This window comes from Apteryx rowi, unplaced genomic scaffold (genome assembly GCF_003343035.1).
Source record: "Apteryx rowi isolate R43461 unplaced genomic scaffold, aptRow1 scaffold_15, whole genome shotgun sequence".
NCBI lineage: Eukaryota > Metazoa > Chordata > Aves > Apterygiformes > Apterygidae > Apteryx > Apteryx rowi.
Window position 1 is genome coordinate 3136343 of NW_020447752.1, and position 17783 is coordinate 3154125.

Here is a 17783-nt window from a genome sequence, read left to right on the forward strand (position 1 = left end):
GAAAAGCAGCACATACTTAAAAAGTAGAGGTGACCTGTGATGTGTTCCTGCCTGGATCGAACTAAGCTGCCCTCATTTTGCTCTCTGTTTGATAGTGTACAATGCAGCTGATGGTGGTTATTTAGCAAACATAGGGGTGGGAGTTTGCTACATTTTACCAAGTTGAGCCTGACTGCAGGTAAGGTTGGATGATGAGCCACTGAGAAATAACGTGTTTGTCTTGAGTGTAAGCGCAGTTGAAGAGCTGGAGCTTGTGTTTTGGAAATCTCTTTGGCAGTCCCTTAGCAGTGCTGTGCTTTGCTCTGTTTGCAGGACACGGAAATTCTGAACACGGCAATTCTCACAGGAAGAACCGTTGCCGTGCCCATCAAAGTGGTCTCCATGGAGGAGAACAGTGCTGTGACAGACATCTCGGAGTCAGTTGAATGCAAATCCTCTGATGAAGATGTCATCAAGGTAAGTTCATGCCGTGTGTTGGCTTCTGAAATGTCACGCCTTGCTTACACAACAGGATAATAGTCCGGGATTGACCAGTAAATTTAGTCCTGCAAATTGATCATTCTTTGGTTTTAGCAGTGTAAGGAGGAGGTATTTAAAGACAAAGAGAGAGTTAAGTGCATCGGTACAGTCACCACACTGAGTTTCAGTAGAATTTTAGTGTTTAATTTTTATCTGTGTCCTTGCTTTAAAAGATCTTGATAATGTCACCTCAAGTCCTGTGTGCAGTTAGTCATTCACTCCAAAACCAGCTCTGCTGCAGCTAGTTAATACTGCCTCTCCAGATGTTTCTCATCACCTTTCCAGCTGTGATTATCACCTCCGCAGCTGAATCAGTGGGACGGACTGTACAAGCCTTCCCCAGCAACTGCAGTGCAAAGTCACCTGGCTCGACTTCACATTCTGCTGAGGGCTGTTTCAAACTAGCAAGTTGATTCTGCACAGAAGGGGCTGGAAAGCACTCACATGACCTGATCCACCACTTTAACACCAGCAGCTTAATGTTGCGCGGTAACAAACACCAGTGGGGTGGTAGGGTCTTAAGGCAACACAGCTATTTCTGCTGTGAATATGTAGTCACAGCCCTGAAGGGAAATCCCAGTTGTGCAGTGAGTTGGTACAAAGACAGTGCTCCATGGGAAGCCCACTGCGGCTTTCCAGATAGGGCTGTCATAGCACATGGTCTTTGAGCAAGGGTGATTTTATCCTTGGTCCAAGGATAAAAGCTCTTTGGAACAGGGTTTTTATTATATTATGTGACTGTACAGCGCATAGCGCACTGGGCTTTGTGATTATATTCTTCAGGTGTTTTTAATAGGCTATCGGCTCTCTCAGATGGATAGTGTACAAATAGCACTACCACTGCATTATGTATTGCAGTGAGTTTGGTCTGTAGGTTCATGGAAAGCAATAAAATTTGTGTAAACCTGCAGCATCCAGCAGCTTACTGCACTGTTGTACAATTTATGTAGAAGCATTTATTATACCAGCAGCCAAGCAGGTGGGAAAAATAGTCATTCTTTGAACTAATGAAGCCATTACAGAGATGCAGAGATGGTTTTCTCCTTCTAGTGGACCCTCCAAAGCCAAACAAATCTCTCCAGTCTGCTGAAGCTTGAGGAGCTCCCATTTATCAGATGCTTCACAGAGCTTTTTCCAAAGAATTCCTGTTAACCTTTTTTCCTATAAGGTACCCACCTAACTAAAAAATAATAGCTAGAATTTGACTTGGGATTCATCCAAATTGTAGTCTTATTGGAAATGACATTGGAAGTGTTCCTGAGGAAGAAAAAATACAAGATGGCATTTACAAATTAAAAAAAAACTAAATTCAGGAAGGACTGCTGTGATCACCAAGACAAGCCTTCTTCCTTAAACAGCTTACAGAATTTCACCAAATAATTCCAGCCCCAAAGGGATTTGTTCTTCCCAACTGTGAAAATGACCACTGAACTTCCAAGTCTTCCACTCAGAGAAGGACTCATGTCGGGAGAACAAAATAAATCTGGTGGGTGTTTGTTCTACATCACCGCATGATGCATAGAAGATGACAGCACAATGATTTCCCAAATAAAAATTCCTTCGCAAAAAAACATCTTCTGGGTTTCATAGTTTTGAAGCATATTGATCAAGAAGAAAAGAAATTGCCAAATCTCACAAGAACAGGAGTGTTCTTCTTGCAGTAATTGCAGTACATCTTGAACTCTTGCAGCTCTCCAGCTATTTGTTTGGAAGGAAGGTTTCCTTGAAGTGCTGTGTCCTTTGATTAGCACTTGGGACCCTGCTGTACTCTTCTCTGATTTTCTACCGAAATAATTTATCTCCACTAAAAGGGTTTTTCTTAAAATGGAGTCTCTTTGCACTAGCTGAACATTTTTAAGTGGCTTCTAGAAGCTTCCCTATGTAGCCACTCTAAAGTTAAAGTGAAGCAAATAACTGGAGGCTAACACACAATGTTTTTTGGAATCGACTAGAGAAATTTTTCAGGTGTAATTTCTTTCTCTTCAGAAATGTTTTGAAATTACTCAGATGAATAGAGAGACTATCTTCTGTACCTTTAGAAATATATGCAGAATCCCAAGAGGAACGCATCTGTGACACATGAGTGCTAACTGCTATAAATCATGCCATTTGTTAGTTAAAAAATAGAGTTCAATGAAATGCTTTGAGCAAAAATTTTTTATCTTTTGATCATAAAGGAAAAAGAGCTTTTTTCACCTAGAATATTCCAGTTCCCAGGAAATTTCTTAACACAGGGAGATTAAGTTAGTGGTTCACGTCAAGTTGAAATGTTCATTTTGATTCTGGTTTTAGAAAGCACTCAAAGTTTCAAATCTAAGCACAAAGGCATTTCATCCTTAATTTGTTTTGAAAGTCCCCATCAAGATTTATGTTAAATTCATTGGATATATCTTCTTCCTCTCTAAAATGTTGTTTTAGAGGCTTTGTTGGGAGTAACATTTGTGTTTAAAAATGCCCAGTTATAAATAATATCTGTTGGTAGAAAATCATGGTATCTTTAAGAAGGAATGTCTTCATGTGTTTCAGTTCATGCTCCCAAGCACAGCAAGTTATAGCAGCATCAGTACGTATTTACTGGTATGAAAGCTGATTAATGAATTTAAACCACAAACTAAGAAAAATAAGGAGATATTGATAAGAGCTGTTTACTACTTAGACATTTCACCTTCTAGAGGTTCACACAGATATTTTTGTTCAATTTCAGTTATGTGGAATTTCTGATAACTTTAGATTCTAGCAAACGTACAGAATTACACTGGGAGCTGGAGCTGTTTGGTGCCTATTAGGACTTAGTCTGTAATATTTAGTCATCAGATAAGTAAGTGTCCATTTGTGTGGTTCATGTAAAGAGCCCAGAGGTAACGTTTCTGCCCTTCTGTTTGAATGGCCACCAGATAAAAGCCTATTTCTATTAATTTTTGCAGTACCTTCAGTTTGGCTTCAATTACATATTTCTCAGTAGCAGAGCCCAGTGGACATCTGAACATAGATATATCTGCAAGTAACAGTTTCTAAAAGGTAACTAAAGGTAATAGCTTCCCCAGGGTTAAGAAGCATGGTCTCTAGGCAGCTCAGCACGGAGTCTGTGTCCTGGCTTAATCTGCTGACTACAGTTCCTTTTACTTTTTTTAATAACTCTGTTTCAGCTCCTAACAGCATTCTACTCCTTTACTTCCAAATTTACAGTTGATTTCATGAACTTTAAAAGTCTTTGAATGCTCTAGACCTTCACACAATGATCCAACCTTTTAAAAGTGGACAAAAAATTTATTATGGCAGTAAAAATCAAGTAACAGCCAAATTCGACTGTGCTAAGCTAGAATTTACCAATAGGATCCATATATCTGGATCCATTAATAGTAATTGTAGTTCCTTAGCTAGACACCTTCCCATTTCCTGGAAATTCAAGTGGATTGTAGCTGCTTTGGTGCAGTTTGTTCAAGAGCGAACGCGGCTCCAGGTTGCCAGGTCATTGGGCTGCTAAAACAGCTGCAGTTTGATGTTCTGGAAAGGAGCAGAGTTTCAGGAGACTGGTAATACCTAGTGACATTTCCAGATTGCAGACTCTTGGTGATGCCTACAAAGTTGTAGATAGTTTTGCCATGGAAATAATCTGAGTTCGAAAATCTTCTGTCTATGTGTATTTCAGAAGCTACTGTAAGCATTTTGGGTTTGCATTTTGTCATTCCTGGACTAGTTTTTATGCCATTGCTACATGAAGGGATGCTATATACATGGTATTTTATTCTCATATTTATTTATATTATTTATAATTGGTAAATTTAAAAAATGGGTAATAATCTCAATGTAGTCATCCTGAACCATATTCTGAAGACCTTATTTACTAGTTTCTTTCCATTTTTAAATGGCATTAATGGCGTGGAGATGTTTTCAGATCAAAATATGGATTCAAATAATACTAATCCATGCATGTAGCTGCTATGGTCATCACTAAGAACAGAAACAGAGATGTAACCTTAAAGATGACCCTCAGTAGTCGTTAATGAATGTGGGCTCTTGTTTTCRTTGGGACCAGTGAGCAGAGAGCGCCATAACCACAGGTAAAGGCCACTGGAAAAATTTTAAGAATTTCTGATTTGAGCTCAGAACCAGAGCAGAGTGTCACGGCTGTCCCTCTCTTATCACAGTAAGTTGAAATAATATCCCAGATCAAAGCAACACTGAACTGCTGGGGGCTGAAAATCTGGCTAGGGATTTTTATGGTTGAACTCTAGCTTAATAGTGACAAGTATTGGAAACACTGTTGGTGTCAAAGCTTTCAAAGCAATAGTGATGGGAATTATAGGCACCTGTCAAGGTTACAGTTCTTTTTTGAAGGCTCAATCCAGTAGTTTTTACCCACATGAATAACTTTTCTGTGAATACTGCTGACTTCAGTGAACCTACTCACATGAAATAATTAGGATTCATAAAAGTTTCAGAGATTTTGCCATTTGTGATGAAAACAGTTTATAAAATGAAATTCATTCTCGCTAGATAGACACAAACTTATGTTGAAAAGTCAGCTGTTCATTTGTGAATCTATTCAGATTAAAAGCCAGTCTGGATGCTATATAACACACGATGCAGGAAAGTCTCAGTTTGCCAGTAAAGAAGCTGACAGATGGACATTTTCCTAAGAGATCAATAAATAGTTGTTTACTAATTTTAATAGCTTATTTTCAAAATTTTATAGCTGGAGCTATATCACAAGACACTATTTGCTAATGAAAAACAGCCGTCAGCTGTTATTTAGAAGATACCTGGCTATTGTCTTAATATTCCTAATCTTAAGCAATTAGCTATACTTCAACCTCTTCAGTTGTTTATTTAACTACAAAGAACTTTCAGTGCTCTGCCTTGCTTTCAAGTATTTGCAAAACTTATATCTATTTTAAAACTAGATACAGAAATGCTGTTTTCCCTTTGATATGCAGAAGAACATCTAGTTAACAGCATCCATAGGCATTTTTAATAAAAGTTGAGTTATGCATTTTTCTGCCAGTAGGTTGAATGCAGTTCCAAGCTGAGTGGCTGAGCTGCAGGCAGCTAATAAAGAATCGATCTCTTAAGCCTCAGTCCTGCACTCATTAAAGTCTCGCACTCATTAAAGCCATCAGCAAAGCTCCCCTGAAATTTTAATGGTATGGGAACAGTCCCTGAGGCTCCTTAAGGTCTCGTCATAGTACCATGGTTATTCCAAAGCAAAAACTCTTAACAAAAGTAAGAGTATGTATTTACAGATGGCCTTTCATAATATTGTTTAGGCAACAACTAGAAAGTTATTTACTCTGACTTGAATCAGTGGCCATGCACTGAGGCAGCAAGATCGCTTGCTCTCTGAAATGCAGAGCCTGGATGCCAGGACCTTCCAATTCAAAAGCAGGCTTCTGCCGCCAGAGSTCAGGGAAAACATTCAGTCCTTTATTTGTGGTAGCCTTACCTAGAAAAGCACAGTTATACACACGTAAACAAGGCTGATATGGTTAGTTCCCACACTCTGCACATGTACTGACCTGAATGGGGATCAGCTTCTCCACACAGCTGATGGACTGACTGGGGATAATGTCCTGCTGCAGCACCAGCTTCTGCTGCCCAGTCTACTCCAGTCCCCGTGCCTGCTGCACGGGCTTGGCTGCTCCGGGATCCCTTCGAACTTTCCAGACCTGCAGTCAAGAGAGAGCAAAACCGGGACCCAGGGAATGGTGAGATGGGGACATGCAAATGGTGATTTCAAGGGGAAGCAGAGTTTTGGAAGATTTCATCCTGTTAGAAACCCTGGCACATCATGAGCACATTACAGTTTTCCCTCAGACCTTCTGACTCCTGCTGCGTCCGGCAGCGTAAGCATCCAAACAGGCATTGCATTTCCTCATCTTAGTATACACATATCTTCTTTGTATGGGGCTTTATTACAAAGCCTTCAAGCCTCAGAGGATTTAGGGCATCACATTATGTTTTTAGTGCAGGTTATAGGAGAAAATAAAAACAAGGGAGTGACTGGAAAGGACTGGTTGTTCCTACCAGCAATTTCGATCCAGGAAGAACACTAACTTCCAATAAAAAGTTTGTACAGTGAATATAACACAATTGATTTATGGCTCATTTCTTACTTAGGTCAAATAAAATTCTATTTGGAGTTTGTTAGCTAGGTGCAACTGTTGTAGACATGAACATGCTGAAAAACAAGTGGATAAACTTCTGCTTAAAACAAGTCTCATTCCTAACTCAGTCCTGTAAAGCAAAGGGAGAGGTGGAAGGTTACCCTGGATGGGGTTCCAGGAATCTAATGCGGGCTAATAATAGATCGGCCGCATTCTGTGCAGTCACTTTAATGTAGTGCTTGTGAATCTCTCTTTTATGGTTTTACAAGAGTCCTACAGGGCTCAGTGGAAGTGTGAAGGGGTCAATCTAAACAACAGCAGCTACTGCCTGTCCTCCTCCGYGGTAATATGCAGGCAGCTCCTCATGCAGGGTGGATCCCTCTTTCAGGTACTTCGTCCCAGAGCACAGTCTAAATTGTACCAGTGCTCTCATTTAAAAAAATAAAATAATTGTCTAGCTTTCTGGCAGGAGTGTAGAAAAGTTGGGCTGTTGCTTGTGAGGGATCTGTGTGTTCCTTCGCAGGTGTGCAAGTCCTCTGCTCGCTCCAGGAGCAGGAGCAGAGAGCTGGGTCGGAGCCAACAGAGCCCCGCTGCCTGGGGGCCCGGAGCCCGGTGTCCGCCCGGAGCTGTGGGGACACACAGGCAGGCTCAGGACAAGCAGGGGGTCCCTGTCCCGTGCTCCGCTGCACGGCACAGACCTCCCCGGAGGGTCTACCCCAAACGACTTCCCTGCAGTCCGAGTGCGGTAGCTGATGAACTGTAAATACATTCTGACTCACCGTGTCCTAATATAGCCTTGAAAACCCTCAAAAGCGGAAGCCATATCTCTTCTTGAGTGCAAACCCAGAACCTTTTTTATCTGATAGTTCCTCTTTTCTCTTCTAATACTTTATATTCCTGTGACCTGTGTCAAAATGAGAAGCCTTAGAAATGCAACAGAACAGTGAGAGCATGGAAATTCCACTGCTTTATTGGTCTGAAGCCCTGTTACTTTTTTGACTTTTCTTCTGGTAAATCTAATATGATATGTTGTATTCTGAACAGAATTACAAATAGAAAGTCCATCCCTCATACTTTTCATAGTCCTGTGGTTTACTGGGATCAATATACATCAGCAGAGCAGAAAAACTTCAGGAAAGCTCTAGAAAAATGAAGTTTTACTGCACACTTCTGTCAGATGCAAGTACGACATACAGGCCAGCAACGTGTGGAGCTTTCACAGAGGAAGTTCTATCATGAATGTATATATAACACTACTCCCCAGCAGTCAGCCTCTGTGGAATTTGAAACTCAAAATTGACATGGGCTGAGATACTTAAATTCAGCAATGAAAGGTGTAAATACCTTGCCGTCACATAATACACAAAAATTTCAAGGGCAACTTTAGAAACATTTAAGCCATATCCTTGCAGACTACTTTCCCTGTCATCTCATGCCTCCATTCAGCTCTCCAGCTGTGTTAGTAATGTCAGTATGGAGAACCTGTACATCACAAATGAAAAATCAAAGCAGAGTGGCAATAACAATGCCTGAAGTTCCACCGAAAGTGCTTCAAAATCAACTTCAAAGCTGCACGATGAAGACCAAGAAGGGAAATGGGAGAAATAACATTAGTCTTGTGATAGCTGTAGGCTTGATGGGAGGATTAGTAGCAGTTTCCTCCAAACTTTTTGAGAGCAATAGAGAGTCAGAAGAAACAATGGTACCCTTCTTTTCCTTTTTTCCTGATAGCTAAAATTCACACTTTGGGAATTTCTATATTGTAGATGCATATTAAGTTAGAAAACAGCAAGCAATGTGATGTTTACAAATGAGCAACTGCTCTCCAAAGTGTGTAGTTTAAAGAGATTAAAAGTCACTACATTCATCCTGTGCTCCTGCTTTGTCATGCAAGCTATTTGGACTCATGCTGTATGTATAGCATGTATATATAGTCTAGCATGTCCCTAGTGAGTAGGAGCCAAACTCTCTGCTCTTCCCTGTTTTCAGAAGTTACTTGACTCGAGAGTGCACAAAACAAGACAGATTTGGTTTTATGTGATAATGCTAGCTGCAGAGAGCTCCTGTGGCTCAGTGGAGCTGCAGTTCAGCTTCAAAAGCTGGTCATTTGGGAGCAAATAGATGCCTTCCAGTCTCAGCAGGCATTTTGTGCCCCTTTTACTCTCTCAGTTCTGTCGAGGTGAATGATAGTCAGTTAGTTAAATGTACAGCTTCTGCTCTGCAAAGCTGCCAGCAAAATCTTTGTAATGAGATTAGATAATGTGCAGCCTTTTCCCTAAGAAAGGCTCTCTATCTTTGGGGCTTTCTAGTTAGTTTTGCTAATCTGGCTGCTAATACTGAAAATGCAGACCCTTCTAAACAGAGCGATTCCAAATTGCTTCCCAAACTACAGCCCTGACTTTACAGAGCTCTCCTCTTCTTCAGCCCTCAGGGCTTGATCCCTGTGTTATTTAGTGCAGGTTGCTGGGAATTTTGCCTGAGGACTGATCACAGGGATTGAAGCCGTATTTGGATCGTGGCAGCTGCTTACAAGCACAAAGCAACATTAAAGCACAAGCCTTTTTATCCATTGAAAACTGCAGAAATTCTAAGAATGGCAGAATGTAAGAGGCTTAAATCAGTTATTAAAGTATAATACCTACCCTGCTCCCTCATCACTGTTTCCAGAATGGGAGTAATTATTCCATGCAACTATTTCCAGAAACAAGTTAATTCTTTTTCTTTCAGTGGGTCCTAGGTAAAAACAACTCTCAGCATTATTCTTGCCTGTAACATGAAAAATCAAGCCTTTCATTTATTAAGTTGACAGTGATCGGTGTTAAGCCTTCGTTATTGTATTTGCCTTTACTGCTCTGCCTGTGCGGGAAGTTTTTGGCTTACTTTCCGAGTCATGGCGCACAGCTCCAGCTGAAGTTGGTGGGAACAGTAGGTGGCTCTGGCAAGTCAAGTCACACTAGCAATGAGCTGCTCCTGTAATGGATGCTTCCTTTTTGAAAGCTGCTCTAGCGGTGTCACAAAGTCTGTAAATATCATTTCAGAGATCATGGAACAGCTCAAGTCTGAAGTTTTAGCTCTTACCAAACTTAAGCAGTTTTACATGAAAAAATAAATAGCATAGGCCTTGAGACAGCTTCCATTTTCCAGTAGTAGCTTATTGATTATTCAGAATTATGCAGCCAGGTATTCAAATCCTTCTTATGAAGCAGTTGCTGTCACCTAGTGTGCATGTAGCATAGGACTTCCTTTATGTGCAAAACCATAGTCTTTAATTAGAATTAAGGCTAGAGAGCTGGAGCTAGTTTCTCTCAAAACTTCTAGAATTTAATAGAGAATAATATCCTTTCTACAGATGATTTTTTGAAAGAATATTATGAAATTCTATAGCAGGGATATTACAAAATTCTAAAGGAATGTCCAAAAATGTTGTGGAAAGGTTATCACTGTCTAATATACTCTATATGATATTATGTAAAGCAGTATATTCAGCAGATAAATCATTCTGGTGCTCTGTATTTCTTAATGGAACAAGTGAATTTGTTCGCAAAGCTTAACCTTCATGTGCTTCAATTGCCCTTCTGTTATGTAAGAGTGATGATACTGAGCTAAAATGCTAGGAGAGTCATATATTTGAAAAGTGCTGAACATCACTGTTCTTTACTAATTATCCTGTAAATTTTTTTCATTGAAATTGAGATTCCTTTAAAATCTACTGGAAAAAGCTTTTTGTTCATAGGAGTGCTTTCATAAATATGTAAGCATTTATGTAACATTTGAATATTTTAGCAACACTTATATTCGTATAAGAGAAATGGGTAAATGGGTTTACGCACCAAAATATAAGATTCTGAACCTTTCCAGACAGATAGGAAAGTTTATCAGAAAACCACTGCTCAAGTACTGCAAAACTTGTTATCTTAAATAAATGATTAATTTGTTTAAGAACACTCTACAATACTTTTTGTCACGTCAAAATCACAGTGTGAAGATAATGTGAGCCTAAGTCTTAGAGGAGGGATTGAAAGCCACATATCGCAAAACTGACCTTCCTGGGCCCTGAGAAGAGAGCTCATCGGGGCTGAACCTGTTCAGAAATAGGGACTCCATCTGTGCTGCGTCCTGCTAAGGGACTCAGATTCTTCTAAACTGCAGCAGTACTCTCTTCACTGTATGAGGCTATTGCACAAAATGTAAATATGTTCTTCCAGCAATAAAAACAGATTGGAGCAGAGACAGAAACAGAAGAAAAATCTCTGTGATGTCTCTTTACAGGAATGCAAGCTTCTTTTTATCTATCATATTAAAACTACTAGTGAAAAGGAAAAGAGTCAACATCAGGAATACTAGATGTGAAGGACCCTGGGGGCTCTGTCATGCAAACCTACTGATATGTCTTTCTCCTGGCATGCAATATTCCTGCTGTTACAGTCCAGACATTTTTTTGTGGATTATTCTAAAGTGAAGCAGATTTTCTGACAGCTTGGTGCTATCTCCAAATGGAGTTTGGAACATCAAAGAGTTTTCCACAAACCAAGTGCTGAACCCAGAGTTAGATCTGAATTAGGTAATCACTGTCTTCATGCAAAGTTCGATGAAGAGGGGAGATAATATACAAAATAGGGGAGAGCAGTCTCACTTTTGAAGGAGTGATCTAGAAATCACAACTCTTGAGTTTTATTCTCATTTCCACTGCTGACCTTAGACAAGTCATTTTGGCCTAATTTAATTAGAGTGGTCACTAATTGGGTGTGCCTCTACTTTACATATGTATCCAAACAAGGTACTCATCACCACAGGCCCAGCTCATGCCAGTTACATTTAAAATTTATCTCTAAGAATACAAGTTAATTGTAATCATTTGGGTCTCCCTGCCTGCATTTACTGAGCAATAGCCAGTTAGGATCCTACTGGTGTACTTAGCAAATTCCTTTTCTACCATAATTATCTTTCTTTGATTTCTCCAACACAATGTTGGTTTTTTTGCTTTCGAGTGATGGCAGCCAGGCAGCCTGCGAAGCAGCTGACAAAAAATAGAGTTTAAAATATTTATTGCATGGGTATTGAAGCATGTATGCCTTTATTTGCAGGATGTTTTTCAGATCTAATAGGCTAATGAATACAAGCAGGCCATCTACCATTATCATATCTCTTCATTTCTGTTCTGTTTTAAAGTTCTGAGACCTTTTAAACCTCAGTGTTTAATTAAAGCCAAGCCACACAGACTTGTTCCTAGAAAATGGGCTGATAACTCGCAAATATGCAGTGTTCATAAGCTTAACAGTTTTGCCATATTAGGAGCTTCTCTTTTTTGTCCTTTAGAATTGTTCTTCAGAGGCCTGTTGGTAGAGACTGATGTCTCCAGAGATGAAAAACCACTAGGGGATTAAACAAGCTTAGAGTAGGCTCACAGAGTCTATAACACTCATTCATTTTTAGGTCTTCTAGTCGTCATTCGTTCCACTGCTGGCTACTACAGATATGAAACAGAGCAGACGGTGTTCTGAGTTCACCATCTTTTGAAAGACAGTCTTAACTTATATTTGACATGGAATTTGTCTTGTAAAGCATCTGCCTCCATCTGTCTGTAATTGAGTGAAGATTTCTCAGGAACCTGCAGTGGCGTTGAACCCAACAAAACGGGGTTACCCTATTCCTCCCTCTTACAGAAGTGTCAACAGTCCCTTTTATGGCTGCAGAGTCCAAGGCAGTATGTTGTCCCATTCTTCATGGTGACTTCAGGCAGCTCGTGCTGTGATAGGCTTCTCTCTTCTTGCAGTTCCGCAATGCAGAGCTCACTGTAGGATCAAGATCTTAATCTGCAAAGTAGCAAGTAAAGGAAGAGACAGAGGTTTTGCATTTGTTCAGGAACCTCACCAGGAATCTCCTTAATATTCACTGCAACTAATTTGTTCATTACCAGGTGGAAAGCTACATTCGCTCCTCAGATCACAAAACCACCTAGTACCATAGTCTGTGATTCAGGAGTGACTCTTCTTTTGATTTCCAGACAGTAGTTTGCTCTGTCAGCTCAATAAAATGTGATTTGTGGCAGAGAGAAACTATCCAAGTCATTTGGAAAGGCAATGGCCTTTGTTACAAAGGGGCACAAAAATATAATGGCAGAAAAAAGAAAGACAGAGAAGAAACCTCTTGGGAATTGTGCTTAGCCCTGTCTTTTGCTGTCTGGCTTCTTTATTTTAGTTGTAATCTAGAGAGAAGTTAGAAAAATAGAAAAAGGGGGAAAAGTAGCTGAATGCAGCTTAATAATGAAAGAAACTGCTGAAATAGCATCAGAAAACTCTTTAAAATGCAAAACTTCTTGCTGATCTGCTATTCAGAATGGAAAAAAACAATCACGTAAAGGTGGTGGCTAAGCAGGCTTTCTCTTCATCATCTCACACCTCTTCAGATGCCAAAGATGAAAAGCAGTTTCAGAGGGAAAATGTTTTCATGGCAAAAGCATAAATACTACAGGAGGTGAGAGGCATATCACTGTTCACACAAAATCTCCAGCCTTCCAGCCTCTCAGAAACTTCCTTAAAGTGTTGTGGGCAAGACTCTGAGATGAGAGGTGGTCATTGTATTGTTCAGTGACCTTCCCACAGGTGTTTTAAAACACTGGTGAAAAACAAAGAGATACTGTCATCAGTCAAAAATGTTTAGACAAATACACCATTTTAATTAAAAAGATTTTGAGTTCCCATATGCTCCCATTTAATTTATTACTCTTTTTAATCTCCCTACCATCTTTCCTCTATGTTTTAGGTTCTCCCTATCCAGTCTTGTGTTCCCACCTTTCTTAACCCCATATGAGAACAAAACAAAATAGTGTTACAACATCTGCTTTGAATAGCTCCAAAAACAAGATGACTGTGATGTGATTTCCATCTGAGTTAATCTGAGCTAAGGGGGTCTGTTACTACATGATGCAGTCACATAATCCTCTATCTTTTTTTTGTGAGGGGGTCTGCTTAGCAAATCAGACCTTACACATGCCCTCTGATGTTCTAAATTATAGCAGAATCAGCACATCAGGATTTGTTCACTCAGGCTGAGAAATCTTTTTTATTTTTTATTTTTAAATGGTATTGCATGAGACAAGGACGAGGGAAGTGATTCTACTTGCTCTTATTTCACTTAGCCTTCTACAGCTGAGCTTACCTGAGATGCAGTGATTACAGAAGCTGCAAACTGTGGAATAGCTTTAATCAAATATTTCTAGAGAAGGTATATCCTAAGCCTGTGCATATGGAGAGCACATTCACACTGTGAATTAGATCCTAAGATACTATTCCTCCCTTCTCCCTTTCAACCCCTGTATAGCGCTAGCTGTAGCCTGTCTTTGTCAGAAGCAATCAATGTTACTTCAAGAAGAATGGCTACCTGGAAGTACAACAGTTAAAATGCATACAGTAATGCAATCCAGTATAACTTTGGTCCTACTGTACTCTCCATGTGCTGCCTCTTTATCAGAAATAAAGGAACAGAAGAAAGAGCATATGTAAAGACATTAACAATGCTTGTACTTGGTGAAAAGAGTAATGTTTTTCTCATTGCAAGTCATAAAGACCTGCCACTGTGGTTGATGCATATCCAGTAATAAATATTAACCTGTGGCAATTTTAAGGGCTGCCTGATAGCTCCAGCAGCCACTTTCCTTAGGATGCTGGATATATTTGTTTAGCCATTTGTTTGTCGCATATCCATGAAGGCATGTAGCAGCTTTACAAATAAAAATGGAGATTGGATCTCAGCCCAGAACCATTTAGGAATTGCAGTTTTGCTACTATTGTTGTGGTTTTTCCCTGACAGTTGCATTTGTTCTGTTACTGACAATATTGGGTTTTAGATAATATTACATCATACACCTAGGCCAGACCTGGTCAGTCTGAAGCTGAACATGTTACTGGAAATCTTTATCAGTATGTGGTTTACTATGTGCATAAATAAGAAACTCAGACAGTTAACTGCCTCAAAAAGGTTCATTCATTTGCCTTTGGGAGCAACTCTGCAGAAAGGAACAGGATGGAGCCAGTGTCAGAATGGGAATGGTTGCTGCTCCAAGCAGAATTAGATTAGATTGTACTGACAAGCCTCCTGAAAGCTTCTGCGCAAAGGAAGATAGGCTAAGAAAAGAAGAGCCATATCTGAAGCTGCTTTTCAAATGTCCCAGAGATAGGGCCTTCTCCCCCAGGGACACCAACGGCTTCCTGATTTGCCCTAGAAGATGGTCCGCGCTCCAGGTGCAGTGCGGCTCTCTGATTCTCGCTAACTAAGGCTCCCTGAGCTAAGTGGTGCTCACACCAGGGGGGAAAAATGGATGGAAAGAGTTGAAGTGACTTTCCCGAGATCACAGAGGAAGACAGAGATTAGAGCCCATGCGAGCCAGGACTTCCTTGTACCCAGCCCTGCGCTGAGGATGATGTGCCACAGGTAACATTTAATCRTGGTATACTGTTTAGATGAGAATTCCTTTAAAGTTTATCCATCTATGAATTCAGTGTCTAGAGAGGAGAGTCACCCACAGGATATTCCTGTTTCCATCAAACAGCAGCTAAGCAATGGGCTTGCATTAGATACTAGCAGTGAAAATAAGAGGATTGAATGCCCCCAATACATCCTGGTAGCTGTACACAGCTTTCGGCAGAAATAACTCCTAGATCAGGAAGTCAACGCTAGCTCCTGACATGTAACTCTTGCTTGCATGTGCAGTTGGAGTTGTTTTCATGAGAAGCACTTCCATGGTGCTGTCCCCTCCCAAGGTGAAGCCGATGCAATGGCACTGCAGCCCACCTAGGACAGGCTTCTGAATCACTGTGTTATGTTATATATTATATTATGCATCTCTGCTGCACAGGACTTTTATATGAGACAAGTAGTCATTCTGAAACAGCCTAATATGAACTAAGCCCCTTTTGGTATTGCCGTTCAAGTAACGCATGTAAAAACAGGGCATGCCATTCATAGTTATAAAATGAGGGCATTTCCACCGCCTTCCCACTTTTCAACCTGCCTGAGAAGGTCTGAGGCAGAAGCCTAAACAAACAGGTGGGTCTGGTACTGTAGTATGTAATCGTGTTTTCGGTGAACACAACCCCGTTAGAGCATAAGCCTCTTCAGGGAATGTGTCATAGAAATGTTTGTACTGTGTTCTCTGAAGTTTCCTCTTGCAATCTCACCGTCAAATATTCTACCAGAATGCAAGCAGTGCCTAATCCTGACAGAGGATACAAATTGGATGTGGATGTCAGACTGGGAACAGTTTAGCTCCTGTTTCTGTGGTCATAGAGGGCACCCATCTGTTTGATTAGCCTGCGGACATGAGCATTTCCAGCTGATAAACCTCATTTGAATAAAATGGTATTGGAAAGGGCGGGTGGAGATTAAAGGGAGCAGATGATAGTATAAATAGATGTTCAGGTGGGAGACACATTACCACTGCTAATGATACTCATTATGGATGATGAAATAGGATTCTGAAGGGATGGGAGCAGGCCTAGGAATTGAAAAGATCTGCTGGGTTTACTGTTAATTTCTGCAGACATACCAACTCATTTAGTAATGTAACAGCTCCCATTGCTAGCCACTTAATGTATGATTAATGTGCCACAGGATTTCCCCAGACATTTATGACACCTTTAGGAATAGATATGACAATGACTTTATCACATGGAGTCACTTCATACTATCTGCATCCCTCTTAATGATTTATATATTCAGGAGTGATTTTATCACTCGTGCTCAGTAAGGTAATAAATGAGAAAACTCAATGGTCTGTAAATTACAACATTGATTAAAGCAGTGATTACTGATATAACTCTTACATGACTATGCTAATGCTTGCTTATATTTCAGGACAGTATTTACATGTTAATGATAAATCTACTGCAGTGTTTAGAAATACTTTACAGCTTTAATCAAAATGTAAACATTTATAAACAGATAACATTTATTGCAGTTACTCTTCAATGGATGAAATCCACTCCAGAGCCAGCTTTGTCTTTAGACTAAAAGCACTGTCACCCCCCGTGGAGGTCAAAACTCATCAGGGCAGAGCTCTGATCTGCTGCGTGCCTCCAATGAGACCTGTCTTGGTTTGTTGGGCTCCTCTTGGCCAAGCTGGGAAGGAGCCTTGCTCATTATAAATTCCAGAGAGCTGTGGTCCGCTAGTGGCTCATTGCAGAACAAACAGAAAATCAACCACCACTTTCAGAAATAGGATCCAGTCTTCAGGCATCTCCAACATAATTACACCTCCTGAGCTTATGAGGAACTTTTGCGCTTAGTTGCCTCCGTTGTAAAAGGCTGTCATTAACATGCATGAAGAGAAGGGAGCCTTTTCTGTTTGTTTTTGTTGCTGAGGTGCCAGAGTTCCACTTTGAGCCTGTTTTGGCACAGCAATTACCTTCTGCTCTTTCTCTCTCTCTGCTTCCTCCCCCTCCGCTAGGTTTCTGACAGGTGTGACTATGTTTTTGTCAATGGCAAAGAAATGAAAGGCAAGGTGAATGCGCTCGTGAACTTCACATATCAGTATCTGAGTGCTCCTCTGCAAATCACAGTCTGGGTTCCACGCCTGCCTCTTCAGATTGACATTTCGGACACTGAACTGAGCCAAATAAAAGGCTGGCGAGTCCCCATTGTTTCCAACAAAAGGTAGGTTTGAGTTGCTCAATTTCTTAGGTGTTTTTGTGAAAAGAATGGAGTTGATTTTAACCCTCAGCAAGAACAGCTACAACACTTGCACCCAAAAGGCAGGCTCCTTCCCTGAGGAACAGCAATACTGGAGTCCCCAGCTTTGCATGGGACATCTGCAAATGTAATAAAACTTTTAAAGTCTATGACAGTTTTGGTCCTTTGTGTGTGTCTATTGTGTGCAACAGAGTACAGCGTGATGCCCTGGTAAGGTCTACTTACTTCAACTGGCCCAAGTTAATAAGTGCTGTTCAGACATACCAGCTTAGGTGAAGAAGCAGTATAGTCCATTCATATGGTTCTTCACCAGGCTAATTAGCCATGAATCAGCAATGGTACCAACACTGCAGAAGGGAAGGCTGTTACTTAAGGGGGTACTTTCCATTAGCTAATTTCCATTAACTAGTTAATGTTAGTTTTCACTAACGTTCTTGAAAACGTTTCTTTGTGCTTCATTTTTTAATGAAAAAA

General features: G+C 40.4%; 1 protein-coding gene across 2 annotated transcripts in view; it reads left to right on the forward strand.

The window, feature by feature from the left end:
- Positions 1-17783, forward strand: part of TMEM132C (transmembrane protein 132C) — a 153400-nt gene that overhangs the window by 124049 nt on the left and 11568 nt on the right. The window contains exons 4-5 of one of the 2 annotated variants that reach the window (XM_026058830.1): positions 313-456; positions 17068-17273. In XM_026058830.1, the coding sequence (XP_025914615.1) occupies positions 313-456; positions 17068-17273 (350 nt within the window). Of the gene's footprint in view, positions 1-312; positions 457-17067; positions 17274-17783 lie in introns of those variants that run through there. The other variant, XM_026058831.1, reaches the window with a different exon arrangement.